The sequence below is a fragment of the Lepus europaeus genome, chromosome 10 (assembly GCF_033115175.1).
Source record: "Lepus europaeus isolate LE1 chromosome 10, mLepTim1.pri, whole genome shotgun sequence".
Taxonomy (NCBI): domain Eukaryota; kingdom Metazoa; phylum Chordata; class Mammalia; order Lagomorpha; family Leporidae; genus Lepus; species Lepus europaeus.
In genome coordinates, this window is record NC_084836.1 from 26,541,007 (window position 1) to 26,565,138 (window position 24,132).

Sequence of the window (24,132 nt, forward strand, 5' to 3'; positions counted from 1 at the left end):
GGTAGAAGTGATTTAAGCAGGGAGGAAGCTAGCAAGGAGGAGTTGAGGTCACCAGCAGCGCCCGACAGCCACACGTGGGCTGCAGCTCTGCTTACCACTCCCTTCCACGCAGTGGGAAATAGCAGTGGCCAGTCTCACTGCTTACTACCGGGGCTGGCAACAGAAATCCAACACGGCTGCCAGCTGCACCCTCACCATGACCTGTAGCTCACGAGAGCAGCATTAGAATAAAACGTCCGCACTGACACACTCCCATCACTCACCTGACGCCATGACACCTTGGAGATTTCCACCCGCTTTGAGCATTCAAGTAAGCCCCGCCCTCGACACCTGCCCCACGCCTCCAGGTCATATAAAGGGATGGACGTGAACCTTGCTGAGTGCAGCCCTCCCCTGAGCAGGCTCGCACTGCTCTCTGAGTGGGTAGGGAAGGTTTGCATGTCAACCAATCGTGCTTTTCTGGTGACCTTCCCTCCATGTCATCTGTGTTCCTTCTTGGGACCCAGCCCCGCCACAACAGAAGGGTTTCTCTAACCCAGGTGGGTCCTGAATGCCACATCCTTTTGATGCTTACCAGTGACCCTGAAAAGTCTCCCCGGCGTTTGTCCCAGGATTCCCCCACACCCCGCATCACACGGATGTCCCTTGTTCCTCTCTCCTTTTGCTTCCAGGGTAGATAAAGGTGTGGCCTCAGAATTAGAGCTAAGCTTACGCTTGACCCCTGATTTCACCACTTGCAAAACACGCAGTAGGGGAATAATGGTCTCCAAAAACATCCACGTTCCTAGACCCAGAACCTGTGACCGTGGGACCTTATATGGCAAAAGGGACTTCGAGATGTGACTGCGTGGCGAGGCTGTATCTGGATTATCTGTGCAGGCCCCATGTAAGCACAAGGAGGCAGAAGCAGACCAGCCAGAAACAGATCAGAGCCCGGGAAGATGACAGACGCCACACTGCAGTGTGGGAAGAAGACGCAGGAAGGGGCCAGGAGCCAGGACAAGCATGCAACCTCCAGAAGCTGGACCAGGTGAGAACACGGCTTCTCTCAGCAGACCTGTGGACATCGGGATTTTGAATCCCGTGGACCTGATTTCAGACCGTGACCTCCAGAACTCTCGGACAATGAACTCGCATGGGCTGAAGCCACCAGGGATGGGCGATTTGTCACAGCAGCAGTAGGAAGCTGTCTGGGTTATCTCTGACCTGTAGAGTGGGAATGGGCATAGTCCTTCTCTTGTAGGGTCCTGGGAGCCCCAAAGGGACGTGGCAGGGCATGGGTGAGGGCAGTGCCTGGTGCACGACACCATGTTCTCCACCCGCGGAGTCTGGACTCCAGCAGGCCTCCTGGGGACAGGGCCCCGGCACCCCGCTCTGAGGGAGAGTGGGGCACGGCCTGCCGCACCTTGCTGCTAAAAACCAGTCAGCAGTCCTCTCTCTGCCCGTAGCCTGCCTCTCCTGGGGGCCGACAGCCTGACCCTCAGCAGCACGTGACCACAAGTCACGGTCACCATGGACAGCCCTGGTGGGCAGGGTCCCCTTAGGGTTAATGACTGGCCCTGGGGGACTCCAGAAAGAGGTGCCTCTTCCAGGAGAGACCTCGACACAGGGGAGCAAAGCAAGGCAGCGGGAAGTGATCATCTGCAAACCATTGAGTCTGTCGCTCTGAGGCGTGCGGACAAACACGTTCAGCGCTCAGATCTCAGTTTTGTCTCGTGTGCTACAAAGTCCCCTTCTGTCCCTCGCCGCCCCTTCAGGAAGTCTGAGGGGGAGCCCGGCCCCAGAGTCTGTTGTTGGAAGTGCTCTTGCTCTTAATCTCCTGCGTGGAACAGCCTGACAGCAGCTGAGGCCCTAAACACAGCTCCCAGGGCCTGCTGGAAGGTCTTCCACCCGGCACCATGGAGGCAGCACACAGCAGAACGTGGGGCGGAGACTAAACTTGGATAAATAACCCAGAGGAGCCTCCAGAATCCCAACAGGCAGCACGTCCCCACCTGCGCAGGGCGGAGCCTGCAGGGATGGGACAGTGCAGGCAGGCGTGGCCTTTGCTGGGGGGGCCCGTTTTCTGAAGAGGATGGAGGCCTGACACTATGATGTGACCACGACCAAAGCCAGCGAGCTCCACGGTGACGCTGCCAGAGCTGGGGGACCACACGGGATTTGGAGAAACGACCACTGAGAGAATGAAATCCACTTGCGTTTCATAAAATGCACGAGAGGAAAGTGGCCTGCGGGGGCGGGGGGAGGTTGGCACAGCCTATGCGATGCTCCAGTTAACAAGGCTCACCCTCCACACTGCCATCCGCACGAAACACACAAACGAGGCCAGTGCTGTGGCCGGCGATGCTGGCATCCCACATCAGCACCAGTTTGAGTCCTGGTTGTTCTGCTTCTGATCCAGCTCCCTGCTAATGAACCTGGCAAAGCAGCAGAGGATGGCCCAAGTCCCTGGGCCCCTACACCCATGTTGGGGAACCCAGATGGAGTTCCAGGCTCCTGGCTTCAGCATAGATAAGCCCTAGCTATTGCAGACATTTGGGGAATGAACCCATGGATGGAAGATCTTTGTTTCTCTCACAGTCTCTGTCTCTGTGCCTATCAAATAAATAAATAAACCTTGAAAAAAAAAAAAAAGAAAACTTCACAAATATGATCATGGTAGTCCTCTTCTTCCAACCCTTTAATGAGTGAGCTCCCAGCACTGAGAATGTCTAAGCTCAGAGCCCGTCACGTCCTGGACCCACCCAGCACCCCCAGCCCCTTCCTTCCTCCTACAGCCAGCCACATAACTCATTGTGCCACTCGGTAAACAGACCTCTCACTTCTGCCTCCCACCCTGCCCCCGGTGAAACTCCATCCAGGTTCAAGGCCACCGCAGGGACAACCAATGGCCCCCGCCTGGCTCCCACTAGAACCACAGCTAACGGTCCTTTGATGCTTGTGGTGAACCAGGCACCGTGCCTAGGACGTTGCCCACATTATCTCACTGACTGCTCTCCACAGCGCTCTGGGGAAGGTCCTGTGATGAAGCCTGCTTTATGGAAGAGGAAATTTGGCACAGAGAAGATAAGAAATCTGCAGGTTGCACAGCACTCTGGGTTTGGTTCCAGTAGACCTCTACCCTGCCCGTGTTGGTATCCTGAGCACGCTCCCAGGGTGCAAGTCAAGGCCTGGTCTGCTGGGCATCCCAAAGAGGCAGCTCCTCCAATGTTCCCACTCAGACCGGGGCCCCTCTGGCCATCTGGTCACCCAAGCCAGATGCCCGTACTTCTTCTTCTGCAGGCTCGGCAGCAAAGTCGCTGCAGGGCTGGTCAAAGAGCAGTAGCTCCCTTGCACTGCACAGTCTGAGCTGCAGCCCTGGCTCTCTCGGGAGCCCTGCGTCTGACTTAGGTGCTGATTCTTTGGGTTTCAACCCAGTGCCTCCTCCAGTGCCTGGGACACAGGAGGAATCCAGAGGATGGATTCCTTCAAACAGTCCATGGAGGGGCTGGCACTGGGCTGCAGCTTGTTAAGCCGCCACCTCTGTGATGCCAGCATCCCATACCAGAGCACCAGTTCCGGGGCAGGTCCCTGGTAACACGCCTGGGAGGGCAGTGGATGACAGCTCAAGTGCTTGGCTCCCTCCCCACCATGGGGAACACCGAGATGGAGTCTCTGGCTCTTGGCTTCAGCCTAGCCTAACTCCAGTTTTTGAGGTCCTTTGAGGAATAACCCAGTGGATGGAAGATCTCTTTTTTTCTCTGTCTCTCCCTCTATCATTCTGCCTTTCAACTAGACAAATCTTTTAAAAAAGAGTTCAGGGAAAAATAGCATTAAAAGATAAGTTTATGTTGGTGCACATAAAGTTTGAAATCCATGCATAATTTCATCACAATATGCCCTTTCCAACAACTTTTTGAAGATCTCTTATGTGTGTGGATTGCAAAAAAAAAAAAAAAAAAACTTGCACCAAAATCACCATCTTTAATTCCTTGTTCCTGCGAATGCTTTTCCCGTGAATGCTTTGCCAGCGCTCTCGTATGTTCAGGTGTATCACTTTTTGTTGTCTTCCTGAGGGCTTGGATCAAGGGAAAAAGAATACATCTCCCCGACAAGCAACGAACAAACGGCCACCCGGATACTTCACCATTTATTTTATGGCCCCATTTTTCCTGCCTCAGACTCAAGCCTGCCTCAAGCGAGGGATTCAATTCATCCCCAAGCCCTGTCACTGTTATCTTCCAAACAGTTCTCCAATCCGCCCACTTCTTCCCATCACCAGCACTATCGCTCTCATTCAGCCCCCAGTCTCTTGCTGGTTTACAACCGCCTGCTGCCTGCCTGTCTTACACCCCAGTGCTTGTTCTAAAACAGCTGATCTGCTCACTCATCGAAGTAACACCTTGCAGTGGCCCCCAGGGTCCTTCTAACAGAGTCCAAATCCTTTGACGTGACTTAGAAGATCCCTCCGCACCTGCCCTGCCTAGCACGCGTGCTCACTCCTCTGCTACACTGTATGCCCTGTCCAGACCCGGCTTCAGAGCGGGGTCTCCCGTGGCTGGGGTCTTCGCCTAGCCTGTTCCCTCAGCCGCCTCCCTCGTCTCCTCTTTACCTAGCTGACAGCTGCCAACCCTTTCACTATCACTTGCTCGACAAGGGCTCTTCCTTGGCCTTGCAAATTTGAGGTTGATGTTTTCTCTGCGTTCCCATGAAACCCTGCACTTCCTCTAAGCCAGCCCTTCTCACACTCAGGGCCCTTACTAGTTGGTAGACCGGACGGTTGTTCCCCATTCTTCAGTCCCTCCCGGGCTGCGATCGCACACCCACGCCACCTTTTGGCATGTCGCTTTGCAGTCTCCTGCTACAGCACGCTGAGTGTATCTCCCTCACCCAGTGGTGCTGGGTGTGGCTCTGGAGCTTCCTTTTATAAACGGAACCCCAGCCAACACATGTGAGCAGAGGCTTTGGCTGCGTTGCACAGCCTAGTTTGGTCTCTTCTGCTTCCACTATCTGCCTTTAGAAGAACACAAGGGTCTTCAAAAAGTTCATAGGAGATATATATTATTAAAAAATATATGCATGAATTTCAAACACTTTTTGTGCCAAAATAAAATTACCTCTTAATTCCAATTTCCACGACCTTCTTGAAACCCTTTGTACGTGCAGAGTGAGCTATAGGAAGCCAATCTGAACTCAACCTGCAGAGCTTCGCACAGACAGCCGCCCCATCCCTACCATTGGCAGGAAGTCCCAGCTGCAAGGAAAGTTAATGTGTATAAATGCTCATTCTTATAAACCATTAGGAATTGGGGGTTTGGGGGCTACGTGGTATTATTGGCATGGAAGCCAGACTGCAAGCTCCATGTAGGCAAGAAAAATTCCTATCCCGGGCACCAAGCACAGGGCTCAGCCCAGGGCTTGATAACCATCGACGCGGGGCACGTGACTAACTGAAGGCATGCCGGCCACGGCCAGGTCTGCCCTCCCAGCGTGCGTGCCAACTCTTCAGAGCCGGGAACGGCAGCACCAAGCGAGCTCACTTCCCACACTGGGCTCTCAGGAGACCGTCAACAGACACTGGTTGAAATTAGACAAACTGAATTTTGCGGGCTGGCTTGTGAGTCCATCCGTCATTTGTGACATTGTAGGAAAACGCATCGTCCGTGCCAAAGAAACTTGCAAATGAACTTTGGGAGGCTCACGCGTTCATTCCTGGGTTCAGGATTGCCAGTTTTGTGGAAATCCACAACTGAACACATGTGCTCTGCTTTGCAATATGGGAGAAACTGAGAAACTGCTTCCAAACCCAAGACATTCAGTCTGCAAAAATTCACTCTCCACCCACACAGCCAAATTCAGCACAGGTTGGGTTTGAGACTCCAACAATAAAATACTAGATTTTTTTCAGAGCTCATTGTTTATCTAATTGCTTTTTATCTGCTTACACTGGATGTCTATTCTTAACATCTAATCAGAAGGAAGTTAGGACGGGTCTCTTGCCTCCCCCGACCCCAGCCCCAAATCTACTTTCCAGACACGTATGCAAGAAAGCTCAACCTTCTCAACAGAAAAAAATAAATTATTTTTCTAAATAAATCTGTGACATTTAAAATAAACACAGTGGGATGCTCTACGGTTAGAAGAAAACATCTCCCTTTCGAATTCCTCATTTTGAATGGTACCAGGAGCTTCACACGACTCAGAGATCTGAGCTGAGTTCCATTTTATTGCAGGTCAGAACCATACCAGTTGGAAAGCAGGGGATCTGACATGGCTGTGATGAGCCATCACTCCCTGACTCCAGAATGTTCTCTGATACTTAAGGCACAAGTCTCGACTTGCCATCTGTAGAGTTTACCAATCACTCAACCCACCTCACTCATTTAACTTTTTTTTTTAACCATGCTTCAATAAAGGGAGATGCAGGAAACTATGGTCATTTCAGAGAGTGATGGGTCATAAAGAAAATAGGACAGTGACATGCTGTGAGTGACAACAGACTGCGTAAGACTCGGTATTCAGATGGAGAAAGATGTGTGTTCTAGGAGCAGATGGCCAAGAGTCAGTCACAAAAGAGCTGGGGAAGAATATTCTACACAGAGGCAACAGCAAGTGCAAAGGGCCTGGGGCAGAAACATGCTTGGCATATCAGCTCAGAAAGCTCACCAGTGCAGCTGGGGTAGAGGGTACGAAGGAGCAAGTGGCATATGACGTGGTGAAGAACCTGACCACGGAACCCTGGCAGGGACAGCCATCAGACTACCTTCTAAGGCGGAAAGCCAAGGGTGGTCATTGAGCTGGGAGCTCACATGATCTGAGATTTTCAAAGGATCACTAGTCTTGTGGCATACTGGGGTGGGGTGAGGGAACAAGGGCAGGGTCCCGCGAAGCAGGCACAGCAGGAAGACAACAACCCACAGGCAGGTGTGGGCAGAGGTGCCCATGTCCTCAACCTCTCGTCTGAGCTCGCTGAAGCTGGCTCTCCCCCTGAGCACGCAGCCTCCCCACGCCCCTCTCAAGGGCTGGCTGCTGCCTCTCTCTCAACCTAGGTGCCCTACTGGGGCCTCCCTGCCCGCTTCTGGGCAATTCTCCCCTTTCTAACCCTTCCCCTCCTGCAGCCACTCCCCCACCCCCACCTCGCTACAGAGCAGCCCCCACAGCCACTTCCCTGCAGTTTTCCGGTCTGAGCTCCTCACTCTCTGCCGTGCTGTTCCAGCACCGTCCATAGTGGCTGTGACGTCCACACAGATGACCAACCCTGCCAGTACTCTGGCAGGCACCTCAGTGCCCCAGGCCCCCTCTGCCGAGGGTCTGTCCTGCACCCTCCACAGCGGCACAACCACACCCTGCCACACCACTGTTCTACCTGGCCCAAGACCACCACACGCAACCCCCACGCTCCAGCCACCACGCCTTTTCCAGTCCTGCTGCTCCAGCAATTCTTAACCCCAGGCACAGCCTCCACCACACAGACCCTCCCACCTTCTCCTGTCCTCGCTCCCGTCAGTCCTCCCTTCCCTGTGCAGAGCCCAGGAGTCCACGGTTCCCCGCGTCAACACCCACAGCCACAGCCACAGCCACAGCCACAGCCACAGCATCATCCACCCCTTGCACGCCTTTTCGGCTCCCTGGCCTCTCTCTCCCCCCTCGATGCATCTGCCCCAACCCCAGCCAAAGGGAAGTCGCCCCCACTCGACAACCACGCCCCCAGAGCTGAACTTGGCCTGAGCAAAGCCAAACTACGCTTGCTGTTCTCAATTCAAAGGCAGGACTGCCAACCTCAGCCAGGCTCTCAGGCTGCCTGGCAACCATTCTGTATGCGGAATCTTCAAAAAAGTTCATGGAAAATGCATATTATAAAAAAAGCTGCATGGGTTTCAACATTTTTTTTTTGCACCAAAAGAAACTTCTTTTAATTCCGTTTTCTGTGAACTTTTTGAAATGCCCTCATATTTCTCTACACTCTGTTCTCTCTCCCAGTCTTCTGCTTCATTTCTTCCCTCTCATCTCGCCTCAACCTCAGGGTTTCCTCCCCTACCTGGCTCTCTCTGGTCTAAAGTCACTGCAAATGAGGTCCGCCACATGCAGAGACCCTGCACACGCGCTAGCCCCAACCTGTGCCGGGGCCAGGTCCCTCCGTCCCCTCCCAGCACTGGGCAAGAACTACCTGCTCTGCTCTCTGAGCCCCGCCTCCCCGCAGGTGCACCTGGCCGCTTTTTCTCCCATCTGCTCAGAGACAGCCCTTCACAACTCTCTCTTCCTCTCTCCTGCACCATCAGCTTCGCCCTCTCTCCTGGAATGGTCCCAACGGCAACAAACACACACTGTTTTTCCGTGAATTTTAACAAAAAAATAAATAAATAAAATCTCTCTGGGCTCTGCTGTCTCCTGCAGCGTCTGTTCCGTGTCTCCGCTGCCTTCCTCAGTGCCGCCCCTCTACGGAGCCTGCCCTGCTGTCCTCTCCCTGCTCTCTGTCGGTGGTTAAGCATTGCTCCAAACCACGGCCTTTGCCTTTGTCACCGTCCCCAGTCATCAGTTCCCTTCTTCTCCCGTCTGACCCCTCAGCAGGGCTTCCAGCAGACAACCAGCCCCCTGCGGCATTTCCCCTCCCCTTTCTGGTTGCTGCCCCCTTATTTCTTTTGCTCTTTCCCTGGCTTCTGCCCAGCCCTTACCCACGGCAGGACCTCAATCTTCAGCTCTCCAACTTCTCTCCTCCATCAACAACCCCTCTCTCCTCTGATGTGAAGGCTCCCGTAAGAACCACCTCAACACCACCAACTCCCAAAGTCAGAGCAGCAGCTTGGAAATCTCCCAGGGACTCCAGACCTGAGCGCGTGCATCCAGGGGTCACTAGCTAGCTACATGTGGCTGTTTTATGCCATAACTCCAGCCAAGGGCAGCGACCTCACGGCCAGGCATCTAAAGGAGCACAGCGAGGCTGCCTGGTGGGTCTGCCGCGACAAAGGGCTGTTCAGGATCGGTTAATTTCTTAAACTGCAGCCCTGGGCAGGCGACAAGAAGGAAACGTTCCTACCCAATTACAATTATTCATGAGCCTGTTCCAGGCCCTGCCTTTCTTTTGTCTGCCAGGGACTCTGACGGAAACAGCCCGGTGAGGCGGCACAGCGCAAGGCGAGAGCAATTATCGTTTTGCGGTGACTTCCTCCATGAACTCTTAATTAATTCCAGCCCCATATTTTTGGTCTGCTTTCCGAACCCCGTGCTCGCAGGCGATCTGCCCCTCTCCCTCCTCGTCTCTTGGTTTCCTCGCCCGTACTCTTCCCAGTCCCCCCTTTCCCATCCCAACCTGGCCCCCGCTTCAGCCTCTCTCCACCTGCCCTGCTCTTTCTTCTCCTTTGCCACCTTTGAAAGCTGAAAACAGCAACCTGACAGACACCGTTAGGGTTCTCTCCCTGCCTGCCTGCGCGGCAGCCCGGCCCTCTCCTCCCCTCTTCCACAGCGAGTGCTGGGTTGCCATGGCAACAGCGAATCCAACCAGGCTGGTCCAGGCGACGCTAGGAACTGCCATGGCGAGGCAGCGGCTCCGAGTCGCCCCTCAGCCTCGGTGGCTGGTGAGCATCACCATTCAGGAGCAGGCTGGGCAGGTCCTGCCCAGGGATGGTGACAGCACCCCAGGTCCCCAGCTGTAGGGCGCAGGAGGCGATAACGCCCCCGATCATGAGGCTTCCGGGGAGCGAACAGAATGCATGACGTGATGAGGGTTCATTTGAAAATTTGCAAACATCCCTATTCTTTTATCTTTCCTGAGAGAACCGTTTTGACTCTCTGGAGTCTTAGGGAACTCTCTAGAAAGCCAAAGCGAATCTAATCTGCCTACTCTGGCTTAGGCCCCCTGATGCCACATCCCTACCTGTCCCCCCCCCCCCCATGTCACCCCCAGGTTGCACAGTCCCTGCGTGGCCCAGGTCAAACGACTGAGTAACACGGACACGGCTAGAAGCATCTTCAAGAATTAATTAGGACTACGTGGTGATATTTCTGTCCTGGGAGAAACCGGTTCCTGTGGGTCATTGGAACAGATCTTTAAAAGTAGGGCAACAAGTGTTCGGGCGCGCGCCGCTCCCCGGGCCGCGCGGTGGAGAGAGAGAACTCAGGAAATACCTTTGCTGCGAGAGGCACCAGCCGCAGTGAGGGTCTGCTGCTGCCAGGCACGCGGAGCAGGACTTCCGCTTGCTGCAGTTCGCGACGGGAATTCTCCTGACCTGAAAATCAAGAGCACAGAAGCTGGGATGGAATTCTAACAACACCGGGAACACGACAGCACCTTCTCCGAGGAAAGGCCATAAGGAACCTATTTGTCAACTTGACCTTTGAATGTCTTCGGCAGGGCAGGTCTCAGGTTCTGCGGTATGAAGTGGTGGTATCAGAATCACCTGGGGAGCTTTTTAAAAGTGCATGCAGGGGCCCGCGCCGTGGCTCACTTGGTTAATCCTCCGCCTTGCGGCGCCGGCACGCCATGTGGGTGCCGGGTTCTAGTCCCGGTTGCTCCTCTTCCAGTGCAGCTCTCTGCTGTGGCTCGGGAAGGCAGTGGAGGATGGCCCAAGTGCTTGGGCGCCTGCACCCACATAGGAGACCAGGAGGAAGCACCTGGCTCCTGGCTTCGGATCAGCACAGTGCCAGCCATAGTGGCCATTTGGGGAGTGAAGCAATGGAAGGAAGACCTTCCTCTCTGTCTCTCTCTTACTGTCTATAACTCTGCCTGACAAAAAAAAAAAAAAAAAAAAAAGGGCATGCAGAGGGGCTGGCGCTGGGGAGTAGCGGGTTAGGCCACGGCTTGTGACACCAGCATCCCATACCCGAGCCCTGGCTCAAGTCCCAGCTGTGCCACTTCTCCAGCTCCCTGCTGAAGCACCTGGGACGGCAGCAGAAGACGGCCCACATCCTTGGGTCCCTGCACCCACATGGTAGTTCCAGGCTCCTGGCTTTGGCCTGGTCCAACCCTGGCTGTTGCCGCCATTTGGGGAAGGAACCAATGGATGAAAGAGCTCTTTCTCTACCTCTCCCTCTCTGTCACTCTGCTTTTCAAATAAATTAATAAATCTAAAAAAATAGGACCTACAATCAGCCCTTTCTCCAAGGGTTCTACGGACTCAGCCAAATGCAGAAATTATTCAGAAAAAAAATAATTGAGTCTCTACTGAACATGTACATTTTTCTCATCACAAGTCCCTAAACAATATAAAACCATGTTACATGGCACTTAACACAGTATTAGGCATTATAAATAATCTAGAAGCTACTTAAAGAACAAGGGAGGATATGCATTGCTTACAGGGAAACTCGATGCCATTTAATCTGAGGGCTATGAGCACCGAGGAGTCTGGCTTCAGGGGACAGTCCTGGAGCCACTTCATCACAGACACTCAGGGAGGAGTGCAATCCATACCCCTCCTGCTGACTCACTCACTCACTTAGCCTGGTGTGGGGCTTGAGAAGCCATGCAGTCAGACTTGCCGATCCACACATGATGACTTCCATAGGGATCACGGGATCGGGTCACGTGGGTGGCATTCAGAGACAGGCAGTAAGTGGTCGGTGGCATCACGGAAATGGACATTTGGCAATAGCCAAAGTTTCTGCCCCAGGGGTGCCAGCATGAGGCGGGTACCAGATATGGAAATGAGGGGACGGGGGACCAGGTCTCCCAGCCAGTGAGGGGTGGCTCCATCACCACAGCTCCTGTTTCCCTCATGCCTCTCCACTTGGGTCAGAGAGGAAACAGCCCCGAGAGCTTCGTCTTCCAGGTGCTGGGAGACAGCAACCCACGAAGCGGGCTCTGGTGCTGGGCCAGGTCTGGCAGTGGTAGCAATGGTTCAGAGCTCAGAGCAGGGCAGTAGGAGGCAGACAGTGTGTCCCCCACGGTGCATTTTCTGCAGGCAAAATCACACAGCAGGGGCAGGGGGACATGGGACACTTGCTGTGCTAGGGAGTGGTACATGCTAGAAAGTGACCTCTGAGAAAGACCAGAGACGTGGAAAGTTCTAGAATGTCCTGGGGCAGGCCTGTTGGTTCTAAGGTGACTTCCTGGGAGGATGATGGTGCCTTTCCACGTCATAGTCCCCGCCACTGAGTCTGCCGAGCCGGAATGAACAGAATGTGGACATTTCCCTGTGTACAGTAACACGCCTTTTTAATTCTGAGGGGTTCTCAGTGAGTGTCACGTGATCTCTCTAACCTTGCTTCCTCATAGGTAGAATGGAGATGATGGGCACGCCGACACTGTGGGGTCATTACGTAAGAACACCACTGGACATGTACCGACGGCTGACTCGATAGTGGCTCCTGCTGTGGTGCGACATAAGGATTCCATGTTCCAGCAAACGTGAAACCCTGGGCTGAAAAAGCGCAGTAGGTTTCCGTAGCACAAGGCTTCCACGTGCTTTTGACCATGTCGAGTACCACCCAGGAGTGGCCGAGGAACAATTGCTCTTCCGATAGACTGTGATTCTCCAGAACATTCTTTGAGAACTACTGCCCAGCGCATTTAAACATACAAACATAATGATGTGAGAAAGAGGACACTATAAATACTTCATTGGACTTGCTCTCTAATAGCACGCTACAGAGGCCATGCCGCATCACTGCATATATCTCCATGTGATTATTTTTAATGGCCACATCCACTCCCTGATGGATATCCTGTGGCTTATTAATTTGGCTACTATTCCCTCCCCAGGGGTCTAGGAAAGGCCCTTTCTTGGGTTTTGCCTCTCTAGGGGTTATATTTGCTCAACCAGAGTCAACTAATAGGCTTTGTGGCTGGTAATCTTAAACCAAGAAGGTAGCTATCTCCCCCCGACCCAGGTGAAAACTCCCAGCCAAGGACTTCAGGCTTTGTTTTTTTGTTTGTTTGTTTGTTTTTTGTTTGTTTGTTTGTTTTAATTAGACAGGCATAGTTAGACAGTGAGAGAGAGAGACAGACAGAGAGAAAGGTCTTCCTTCCATTGCTTCACTCCCGAAATAGCTGCTATGGCCGGAACTGCAATGATCCAAAGTCAGGAGCCAGGTGCTTCCTACTGGTCTTCCATGCGGGTGCAGGTGCCCAAGCACTTGTGCCATCCTCCACTGCCCTCCTGGGCCACAGCAGAGAGCTGGACTGGAAGAGGGGCAACCAGGACAGAATCCGGCGCCCATATGGGATGCCAGTGCCACAGGCGGAGGATTAGCCAAGTGAGCCACAGCGCCAGCCCCGGACTTCAGGCTTTGAACAACCTGAGACCACAACCTTCCCCCTCCAGGAGGTAAGGACCTGACAACTGTTGGTGGTCTTCACTGTGGCTCCCAGCCTAGAATCCTGGCTGCCTCCAGGATAGTAATGGGGAGTTCGGAGCTATTTGCTACATTTCACAAAGCTGAATGGAAAAACACACACAGATTAAGCAAGCCTTCAAGTATCTGGGGCCTTGGGGGCTGGAATTTTATCAGCTCCATGTGGCAGCACAGTCAGTACTCTGACTGGCAGTTTTGAGATGTCCTTGATAAATAAAGCCTGGGAATGGGAATTGTTACTTAATACATGCAGTTTGTTGAGTAGACAGAAAAAGAGAACTCTTTCAACTCTGAGATCCCCAGGGAAGAAACACAAGAGAAAGGGGATGGGGAAGCTAGCTGGCACGGGGAGTCAGCGTGATGAGGAATGTTTACAGAGCCCTGGGAGAGTCTAAGCTGCCCATCTCAAGGTGGTCGTTTTGAGAAAGCTGACTTTTCAGTGGCTATAGAGCAAGATGGCTTCTTAAGAATACCTACACTGTGACCCCAAAAGCACGTGGGGCTCACTGGCGTGGCTACACTAAGATGGCAGGAAAAATGCAATATGGCAGTCGGCGGGGGGCACCTACTACATCCGCTATATGACTATCTAAATTGCAATGAGTCTTCTTGACATTTTAGATTTCAAACCCTCTTGGCTCAAAACTACTAAGCCCAAGAACGTCCCGTTGCATTTTCACAAATGTGGGATCCAGGCTCATTGACCACAGGCCTTGGGGTCAGGGCAGTTTGCGTCCCACCCCTGATGAAGGCTGATGCATGTATATTTCTTCAAGCAAGCTATTTAACCTCTCCAAGTCTTAGATTTTTCCTTCTTAAGACAAACACAACTGTATCTTAGTTAATTATTAAAACACTTGATAAGCACAGTGTCTTCCACTTATGTACATGTGTGTTGTGTGTGTGTGTGCATAAACACACAACTCTATGCATCTAGGAAGGCCACACGAATGACAGCGCAGTGCCAGTAGGGACCCCGTACAAATTAGTGGCCCTTCCTTTCCCCTTTGTGAAGACGAAGACATCGTGAAAAGATACTGTTTTTATTTCAGTCAGCAGAATCAAGAAGGAAAACTAAAATGGCCAAATAAATTAAGCGAGGGCAGGCCAGTGCCATATATTCCATGCTTCATGAATGTGTATGAGACTGTGGCCTGATATTAACCCCAAATTCCAAAGCCAGTCCCGTTGGGTATATTCATAAATGCATTCTAACCGTTCAGTGCCCACACAATAAATGTAAATTCGGTTACCTCGCTGATTACGCGTCTGTTTGCAAGCACACCCTCCTCTGGAAAATTCGGCACTGGAAATACAGCCAATAATAAAATTGTCTAAATAGGTAATATTTCTCGCTTACTTACTGCCAGTCAGTGAGGTTTTTTTAATTCCATGTCTGTGAACCACTGCGGGTCTTCTCGAAGCCTGCAGCTGTGTTTAAACTCAGTAGTTCAAAGTAAAAGCTTCTCTACTAGATAATGACATCAATTAACCAATTTTTATTCATAAGTCAGAAGCAATAACTAAGATTGCTACCTACCTCTTTCCCGGCTGTTAGATAGAGGTACACATTCTTCACGGGATCGGGAACAAGTTTGTAGAAAACAGGAGTTTCTTCTTTAATTTCATAGATAACCTCTGGACAATTTGAAGTCAAATTCTCACCAAGAACAACCTACTCAAAAAAAAAAAGAGAGAGAGAGAGAGAGGGGGAGAGAGATATGAATTCTATTACAGTCTTCGAATCGCAGGGTGTCCAAGCTCGCAGCTCTATCGCCAAGCCTTCCTCAGGATACAGACTGGCTGAGGAACCGTGTTCCATTGTCACCCACTTACATCTCAGTCCTCAACATGGCTGATGACCACAGCGGAGCATCTGTGCTTCTGAAGGGGCCATAATACCCGAACCCAACAACAACAAGAAGCCACTCTTGGGAGTGGACATTTGGCTCAGCGGTTTAAGCTGCTGTTGGGGTGCCTGCTTCCCACACCCACTGCTTCTGGGAGTCTGGGCTACTCCACTTCTGATCCAGCTTCCCACCAGAGTGCATCCGGGGAGGCAGAAGAGGACGACCTGAGTCCCTGCCACCCACTTGGGAGAGCCGGATGGAGTTCCGGGCTCCTGGCTTTGGCTGCTGTGGGCCTTTGGGGAGCGAACCAGCAGATGAAGATCTTTTTCTGTCTTCATCTGTGCCTTCCAAATAAAGTGAACACAAATGATTTAGCCCCAAGTGACAGCTTTGCTAGGACTGTGTCAACAGTGACCTTGAAACTAAAAGAAGTAGCTTCCAACAAAGATGTGCACACGTTACCCTGATTTTCCTACAAGGTTCTACATAATTGTGCAATGTAAAGTAACCCAGACAACTTACAGGTATAGACAAGTATTTACGTGTTTACGTATGAAAATGTATTAGCAAGCGTGACAATATCCAGCGGCTTTGAAAGTGGGCATATCTGAGCTTCATCATCTTCAGTCAAGGAGCATCTGGTAAATATTCATTATGGATCAGGCACTGTCCCGGGTGTGTGAAGAATGGCAATGAACAGAATGGAGGTGGGGGGCAGAAATTCTACCCGTGTAGAACTTACATTTCTGTGTGTGTGTGTGTGTGTGCAGGGGGAGTAGTGGCAGGCAACTAAAACTACAGAAGGGTAAACTGAGCCATTCTGCAGAAGGTGATGAGTGAATCGGGACCCAGGGAAGTGGGGTGAGGAGCTGGAGAGGACATGGTGCAGGCAGGTCACCCTAAAAGAGGACATTTATTTGGAAACCTTCAGGAGGGAGCTAGGGGCCTCAACAGCACATGATCTTCAAGGAGGCCCTGCCAGTGCAGAGGCCATGAAATAGAAGGAGGCCGGTGTACGTAGAGAGCTGGGCAGTGAGATACTAGGGGCGGACAACATAGGGTCTCAGAGGTCTGTGCAAAGCTTTTGTCTTCGACTCCAAGTGAGAAAGAGGGGAGGCTGCAAGGCTTTGAGTAAGGAGTAAGGTGGTGAGAAGACAGAGACTGAGACGTGGGCGTGAAGACTGGGTGGGACACTATTACCATAAGCTAGGAGCAAAGCAACAGTGCCTGGGGCTTGGCTTTGCTTCCTGGCCCTTCCCCATGTAGCTGCACTACTTTGAACCAGTAACTCACTCAACCTCCCTGGGCCTTAACTTCTTGTTCTCTAAACTGAGGACCATGTGGGAGACCTGGATTGGGTTCCTGGATCCTGGCTTCAGCCCCCAACTAGAGACCATTACAGGCATCTAGGAAGTAAACCAGATGGGAGATCTCTGTGTGTTTCCTTCTTTCTCTTTGTCTCTCAAATAAATCAGATGTAATTTGATTTTAAAATACTTGGAAAAATTGCCATCTGCACTGAGCCTATACAGACTTTTTGAAACAATACAGTGGAGCCAAGAATGCCTTCCCGCTAATCATGTTCTGTAAAAATCAAATAAGAATTATGAAAGACACTAAACACAGAACCAACCCCTGGTGGCTATCAGTACAGACTGCAGGCCCTTTTTGGGTAGCAACCACGTCTTAATCATCTTTGTTCCTATCCCTTGCCCAGTACGAGACTTTGAAGTGTCCGGCGGTTTGTCCGTTTGAACACATCCAAATACATGATCGACATTCACATCTCTGCCACTGCGGACATCAGCTACACGGAGCTTGAAAAGAAACATTGGCAACTGTGATTCTTTCCGGACCATCTGCCTTCGTGCATCTACCGACCAGGAGCGCGCTGGCACCCGCCCTTCCTGACAGTAAGCAGGTATGTGCTGTTTAACCACAGCGCCTTAGCAGTGTGGCACGGAGGCGATCGGCCTGTACTCACCGCCCAGCTCTGGGCCCGAGTCTGGCTTCGCCCTGTGATCGCTTCCATCATCTGCTCAGCTCACTCAGGGGGCCTGGACTGAGCACCAAAATTCAGTAGCAATGCCGCAAGTCAGTCTCACCGACCAACTTCAAAACAAATCTCTTTTAAACAGGAGCTAGGTCCCAAGGGAGGTAAGAAAACGCTTTGCCTCCTTGTGTTGTTTGTTTAAAGATTTATTAATCTGAAAGTCAGAGTTACAGAGTCGCAGAGATCCTCCATCTGCTGGTTCACTCCCAGTTGGCCACAATGATCAGCTCTAGGCCAGGCTGATGCTAGGAGCCAGGAGCTTCATCCGGGTCTCCCATGTGGGTGCAGGGGCCCAAGCACTTGGCTCATCTTCCTCTGGTTTCCCAGATACCTCAGTAGGGAACTGGATTCAAAGAAGAACAGCCAGGACATGAACCGGTGCCCACACGGGATGCCAGTGTCATGTGCGGCAGTTTTCCCCGCTACATAGCACCGGCCCCTGTGCCTCCTGTTAGGATGCCAATGGTCCCACCATTCAAGATGGTGGTCCCTGGCCACGCACAGCTATTTAAGTTTAAATTAAACTTAGAATTCAGTCCCACGATCACACTAGCCACATTGTTGGTGCCCACGGTCCGCCTCGGGCTGGTGGCTACCATCCCGGGGAGTGCAGCTAGAGAAAGTTCTAGTGGACAAGTGCCCTACAGAGCACCAAGCGGAGGGAGTCACGAGGCAGGCACTGAGGAGGTGTGGGCTTGCCGGATCTAATTCACACCTTTATCAGTCAGCTCAGGTGCACATAGCCTGCCCGGCTCAGCAAAGCCAGGTACAGAAAAGGAACAACAGCAAGGCAGTCTTACAAAAGAAGGAGATTGATGGAGATGTGCTCAAGTGAGGCTCAGGAGGAGAGAGGCTACTGCCCAGGGATCTCTTTGGAAACTCATCACATCATGGCAAAGCCTCATCTGGCAGCACTGCCTGGGACACATTCCCGCCAATACAGTTGAACTTGACCCTAGTTCCCCGTCAGTGCAATGCTAACTGCCACACAACAGTAGGAAGCAGAAGAGTAGAGAAACAAGCTAAATGACACCACGAGGAAGCAAAAAGCCAAATCCACAAGGTGAGACCATCCACAGGAACCGAGAGAGGAGTCGCTGGCAGAGAGAAGCGGGGAGCCTGCCCTGGGGGACAGGGAACAGCCCCTGTGGTCCGAGGACTTGGTTCAGACATTGATTTGGACAAAATAATTTTACATACATTTCTGAGTCGATCAGAAGAATGTAGCTATTGGGACTGTATAGCAGATAATCCTAAGGAATGCCTGATGGCTTTGTTACATGTGATAATAGTATCATGATTACATGCATTATGATTTTTTTAAAGATTTATTTTTTTGAAAGGCAGAGTTACAGAGAGGCAGAGGAAGAAGGTCTTCCAGCCTCTGGTTCAGTTGCCAGATGGCTGCAACAGCTGGAGCTGTGCCCATACGAAGCCAGGAACCAGGAACCTCTTTGGGTTTCCCATGCAGGTGCAGGGGCCCAAGGTACTTGGGCCATCTACTGCTTTCCCAGGCCATAACAGAGAGCTGGGTCGGAAGTGGAGCAGCCAGGACTTGAACGGGCACCCATATGAGATGCCGGCACTGTAGGCGGCGGCTTTACCCACTGTGCCACAGTGCCAGCCTCAGATTTTTTTTTTTAAGACCTGTTTTTTTTTAGAGATGCAAAATGAAACCGGTTGAGGGAAAATGACAGTGTATGGGCTTTACTTTAAAATAAGAGTCAATAAAAACAGAATTAAAACAAAAACACCACCAATGTGCATTTTAAGTGAATTAGGAGTTGCTCTGTAGCTTCCATGGGTGTCTTATTCGAGTTATTCTTGGGGTGTCATGGTGCAGACAGGTGAGGCTTGGAAAGATCTGCTTTGGTGCAACACTGACTTATTCACTTGATTGCCTAGAAATGGGGTGCCGGTGTGCTCTCTCTCCAAGTCTAGATTACGGCAGGGAAGCCCTTCTTTCTTTAACTAATCGACGTGGACCATGTGCAGGGTTCGCCCATCAGTCTCCCGAACAAGCTACTCTGCGTAGCCTGCACTGAAGCTTGCCCTGCTAACTACGGATGCTGCCTGATGCCGCATCCCTGACGCACGTGGACCTCTCTGGAAGACAGCCTGGCATTGTCTAGCAAAAAGTGCACAGACAGCCCTGGACCTGGCAGCCCCTTGTGTATCCGCAGAATGACATACTCACATAGGCCTTGCAGCATCCTGTGTTGTAAACATAAGACTGAAACTACTAAATGTGCAGCACCGGGAACTGCGTAAGTAAACACTAGGGTTTACATTATGGTTTCCCACGGAATACTCGTCTGGCTTTACGCTCATGTAAAAGTTCCTTCTGTAGTACATGCTATGTTCAACATGTTGGTACTCACACATGTTTAGGAATACAAATATCTGCACACATGGACACACGTGTTTACTGAGTTCTACATGTAACACCAGGGGAGGGGAGTAGAGGAACAGCCTCTCCTGTGCATGTGGACACAGGAAACTACCTCTGGAATGACCCCCAACCCCACGAAGCTGCCGTCCCTGGTTGCTTGGCAAGGCGGCAATGGGTGACTTTTACTGTATGTTTTATTGTTTTACATCTTGAAAAGTGTCAGTGCATTACCTAAAAAAAATATCTAAAATTTAAATTAAGAAATACATGAGGGTGAATGGCTCAGACTGGTTTTCATTTTTGCAAGACTATGCCAGGAACAGTCCACCTAACCCAGGGCGCAGGATGAAATGAAGCTTTCTGTGCAACGCAGAGGGGCTGGGGGCCTGTTACTGCGGTCCTCATGTGACCACAGAACAGGTTTCTATTACTACCAGCCCCAGCCTGGCCGGGGGCATCCAGGGAACACGGGGACCTTCTACTACAAATTCAACAGAAAGCCAGCAAGCCCGGAGCAAGGGGGACAGTCCCTCCTTTGCCTGGCTAGGCTGGGCAGCCTTGGAAAAAGAACAGGACCCGTGAAACGATGCAGGCAGGAACAGTGAGTCACAGAAACCCAAAACGGGCTGAATTTTGCATAAGAGAAACCTCCTCCAATTCACACACACACACACACACACACACTCCTTGTGCACGATGTGGATTTTTATTTATTGCTACCTTAATATAGATCTACTCTGCGGGCACACAGAGCCTCCTCCATGGATTCCTTCATCCTTCACGTTGCAAACATCACCACCTCTGAGATGCCTTCCCTGATTGCCTTTCTAATGGGCCTACCCCACTGTCACTCTCCGCCCATTGCACCCCCAGCAGTGGAGATCTGCCCTGGCTTTATCATGGATCCGTCCATGGTTTCTTTTCTGTCTTCTTCTTGCCGCCAGGAGAGCAGGGGCATTGTCTGTTTTGTTCACTTTTGCATACTCAGCGCCCAGAACAGTGCCCGGCACACAGAAGTTGCCCAATAACTATTCCTCCAACAACAAGCTATCCACATGGAAGAGTTTATGCAGCTCTTCAGATCCTCCTGGCTGACGTCTGTGCAGAGGACCAACTTTCCCCAATGGAGGATTTCACTTCGTGTCCACATCTTGCTTCTGTCGACATCTTCTGGAAGCTTCATGGCATGCTATAAACCAGTCTTGGGACTTTTGTTGAACACACACACACACACACATCTCCCAACAGCACTGCTAAATTTAACCAAGAGGACACTGGCACAGCCCACAGCTAAGGTACAGGTTCACCACCACCCACAAGAACGACACCATGGTGAGGAAGATGCGGGGGGAGGAAAATTTAACCAAAGACTTTTTGGTTTTTGGTTTTCTTTTTTTGATAATTAACCAGGAGATGGAAAAGCTGCGGGTGTTCAAACCAGCAAGGTATTTTATGCCAAATTTCTTTTCCTAGCCTCATTCTGTGGAGCTAACAAGTCGAAGGGCAAAACAGGCCACGTCTCTTGCTTATTTATTTTTTTCTATAAACAGTTTCCAAGAAACGCTGTGAAGGAGGCTGAAATCACACATGCACACACAGACACACACACACACGGGAGAAACAAGGTAATTATCTAATAGCGTTCAATGTGCCTCACAAGTTAGCAGTAATAAAGATGAAATATAAAGATTAAGGCAAATTCCCCTTTGTTTCCAATCTCATTTCAATGGAAGTAATAAGAGAAGCACATGGCATGGAGAAGCTCCGGGCATGTGGGCTACAGGGGATAATGGTTCCATGTTGGGAGGTTCTTACAAAGCCATGAGCTGGGAGGAATGGGGGGGGGGGGTGTGATTGTGACATCAGTGTTACATGACGTTCGCTTTATTTTCCTTATCATTCTCTTTTGTTTCTTTACTTGAGAGGTAAAGACAACAGAGAGCTCTCAGTAACTGGCTCCCTCCCCAGCTGCCCGTAACAGGCAGGAACTCAATCCAGGTCTCCCCCATGGGGTGGCAGACCCAGCTACTGAGCCACTTCCTGCTGCTTCCCCAGGGCGCGCTTTAGCAGGAAGCTGGAACTGGGAGCAGAGCTGGGTCTCGGAACCCAGAACCTGAGATGGGATGGGACGTCCCAACCAGTGGCCCAACTGCTAGGTCAAACGCCCACCCTCCAAGACATTCTTAACAACCAGTCATGAACCTCACCTCCAAGTCCGACACTTGCTGCTGCTGCTTTTCTGTTTGGTCCATTACCTCTTACTTAGCCATCCTCACCGTGACTCCCCTCTGCTGGCCTTGGATCCTATCCTGGGCTACGCAAAGCCTCCTTTTAATTTTTTTGTAACAGTTGGATTTATCTATGTATTTACTTATTTGTTTACATGAGAGACAGAGAGCTTGTATCTGCTGGTTCACTCCCCAAAGGCCAGAGACAGCTATGGCTGGGCCAGGAGCCAGGAACTCGGGCCAGGTCTCCCACATGGGTGGCAGGGACCCAGTTACTTAAGCCACCAGAGCTGTCCCTTGGGGTCTGCATTCACAGGAAGCTGGAGTGAGGGGCTGTATGGAACCAGGTTGTCCGCTGGGAGACACAGGTGTCCCAACTGGTCTCTTAACTGCCTCATTTTCCCTTATTTGAACACGCCCTGAGAATACATATAGAGAGTGCTCGTCCTAAGAGAAGATTTGAAAAGTCTGTCCTCTTAGGTTCACTCAGAAGCTTTCATAAGCAGAGTTAAGGCAGACTTTCAGGCATCACATTGTTCGCCTTTGGTTGGCACTCAGGAAGCACCGTCTGCCACTGGTGTCATTTTGTTCTGTGGTTGGGAGCAGGAAGCCCACTCTTGGGAGTGGAGCTTTGAGAGCCACATGGGCAGTGAGGTCTGATTGTCCCGTGAGAAGTTCCTCCAGGCTGGGTAGGGGGCCGGGGCGTGACACGCTCCCTACACGCATTTCAGTCCCAGGGGTGTTGAAGAACCCACTGTTTGCTCCCTATCACTCAAGCCACTCAAAAGAATCCACTTGAATATGGAATTCCCACCTGTTCTCAAAAGAAGCCCACTGGAGTAAAAAGTTGGGGGCCTCCCCAAGGGGGACTCAGAGGCTCCCATGAGGTACCTGTAGCCCCAAGAGGCGGGGGCTTAGCACTCAGCAGGGTTGCCAGAAGGCTATCCCCAAATAGGGACAAATGAAAAGCATACAAGCCAGGGCCCTTCTCGTAAAACCTCAAACACGTGCATCTTGGCTTCAGCACAGAAATCGCAGATATTCGAAGAAATCATGAAAACCAGTTCCACGAACTCTACCAAGCCCTCGAGGCTACACTGGAACAGGGAACACAGTTCAGTCGCGGGATGAAAGTGTGGGCTCTGGGGACAGAGGGCTTTGGTGCAAATCCCCTCGAGCAGCTACCTAACCTCCGTCAGCCTTGGGGTTCTCTGTGGACTAAGTGGGGAGGGTCACAGCATCAGCCGGTAAAGATGAAATGAGTTAACCACGGAGATGCCCGTTCTCACGCGGATGCTGGCTCTCTTGATGCGGGCACCAAGTGACAGCTGGGAAACGGGAGCTATGATTATTCGTCACCCGCTGCCTTCTTATCTTTTATGCTTACAAGAAAGGTTAATGGGCATGCATAAAGTTACAAATTTCAAATTTCATGCATATTCTGTTATTACTGGTTTTACCACCTGGAAAAGCTCAAACTATTCCATGCTGCCCTTGAAATAAGGACAAAGTTCTATATGCAATAGAGTCAGCTCAAAGGAATCCACACCAAACCCTAGGCTGTACCACAAGCTCAAGACAGATCCGTGTGTGCTTCTAGAATGTGCGCGGCGGGCAACATGTGCGCCATGAATTCCTCAGTGCTGAGTTCAGTGTGGCCACGCTTTTCAGCTGATCTCTGTGGAGACGCTGACAACTGAAAAAATGATTGCAAGCGATCGTGCACAGAAAGGAAGTCGAATGGGGAAATAACGGGGTGGGGGTGGCAGAGTGACTGGATATAACTCACCCCAAACCACGAGGCCTGCACACCCATAAAATTAAGGGCAGATCCGATGCTCTCAAAGGACCTGTTGAGCTCTAAATTTCTTCCATTTTTCCAAAATCTTATCGAGGGACTGGGGCATGGAGGCAGGGGCAGGGCAGTGTGGGTATTAGCACACTGTAGTCTTTACAGCTTGTCCATCAGTCTTCCTCCAATATGGTGCCACCTTTTTCGTTTTCCTTGAAAAAGTGCATCTCCAGAGAAACCCTGAAAGTGGTCTCATATCTCAGTTGAAGTTCAAATCAATGCTTGCACACAACAGAATTGGTTCCAGCTATTGAAAGAGACTGTTTACAAAGTGTTGCTACTGACATTTGCATACAAGCCTCTGCCCTCATGAACTGATGGAAAGAAAGACGCACAGTTGGGTAGAATCTGACCTCAACTATGTAAAAAAGGGGATCCAAAATGCTGACGGTGGTTGCCGCTACTCCGTGCAATTAGGGCTAATTTTTTTCTTTGCCTTCCTCTTAGCCACCGCTGCATTGCCACTTTCTCCAGGAGTGTACACTGCT

The 24,132-nt window shown here is 51.2% G+C and overlaps 1 protein-coding gene across 2 annotated transcripts in view; it reads right to left on the reverse strand.

Annotated features, from left to right (window-relative positions):
- The window catches only part of PLXNC1 (plexin C1), a 157,414-nt gene that overhangs the window by 110,928 nt on the left and 22,354 nt on the right, over positions 1–24,132 (reverse strand). For both annotated transcript variants that reach the window (XM_062203121.1, XM_062203120.1), the window contains exons 3-4: positions 14,810–14,944; positions 10,102–10,202 (exon numbers count right to left, since the gene is read on the reverse strand). In XM_062203121.1, coding sequence (XP_062059105.1) covers positions 10,102–10,202; positions 14,810–14,944 — 236 coding nt within the window. The remainder of the gene's footprint in view (positions 1–10,101; positions 10,203–14,809; positions 14,945–24,132) is intronic.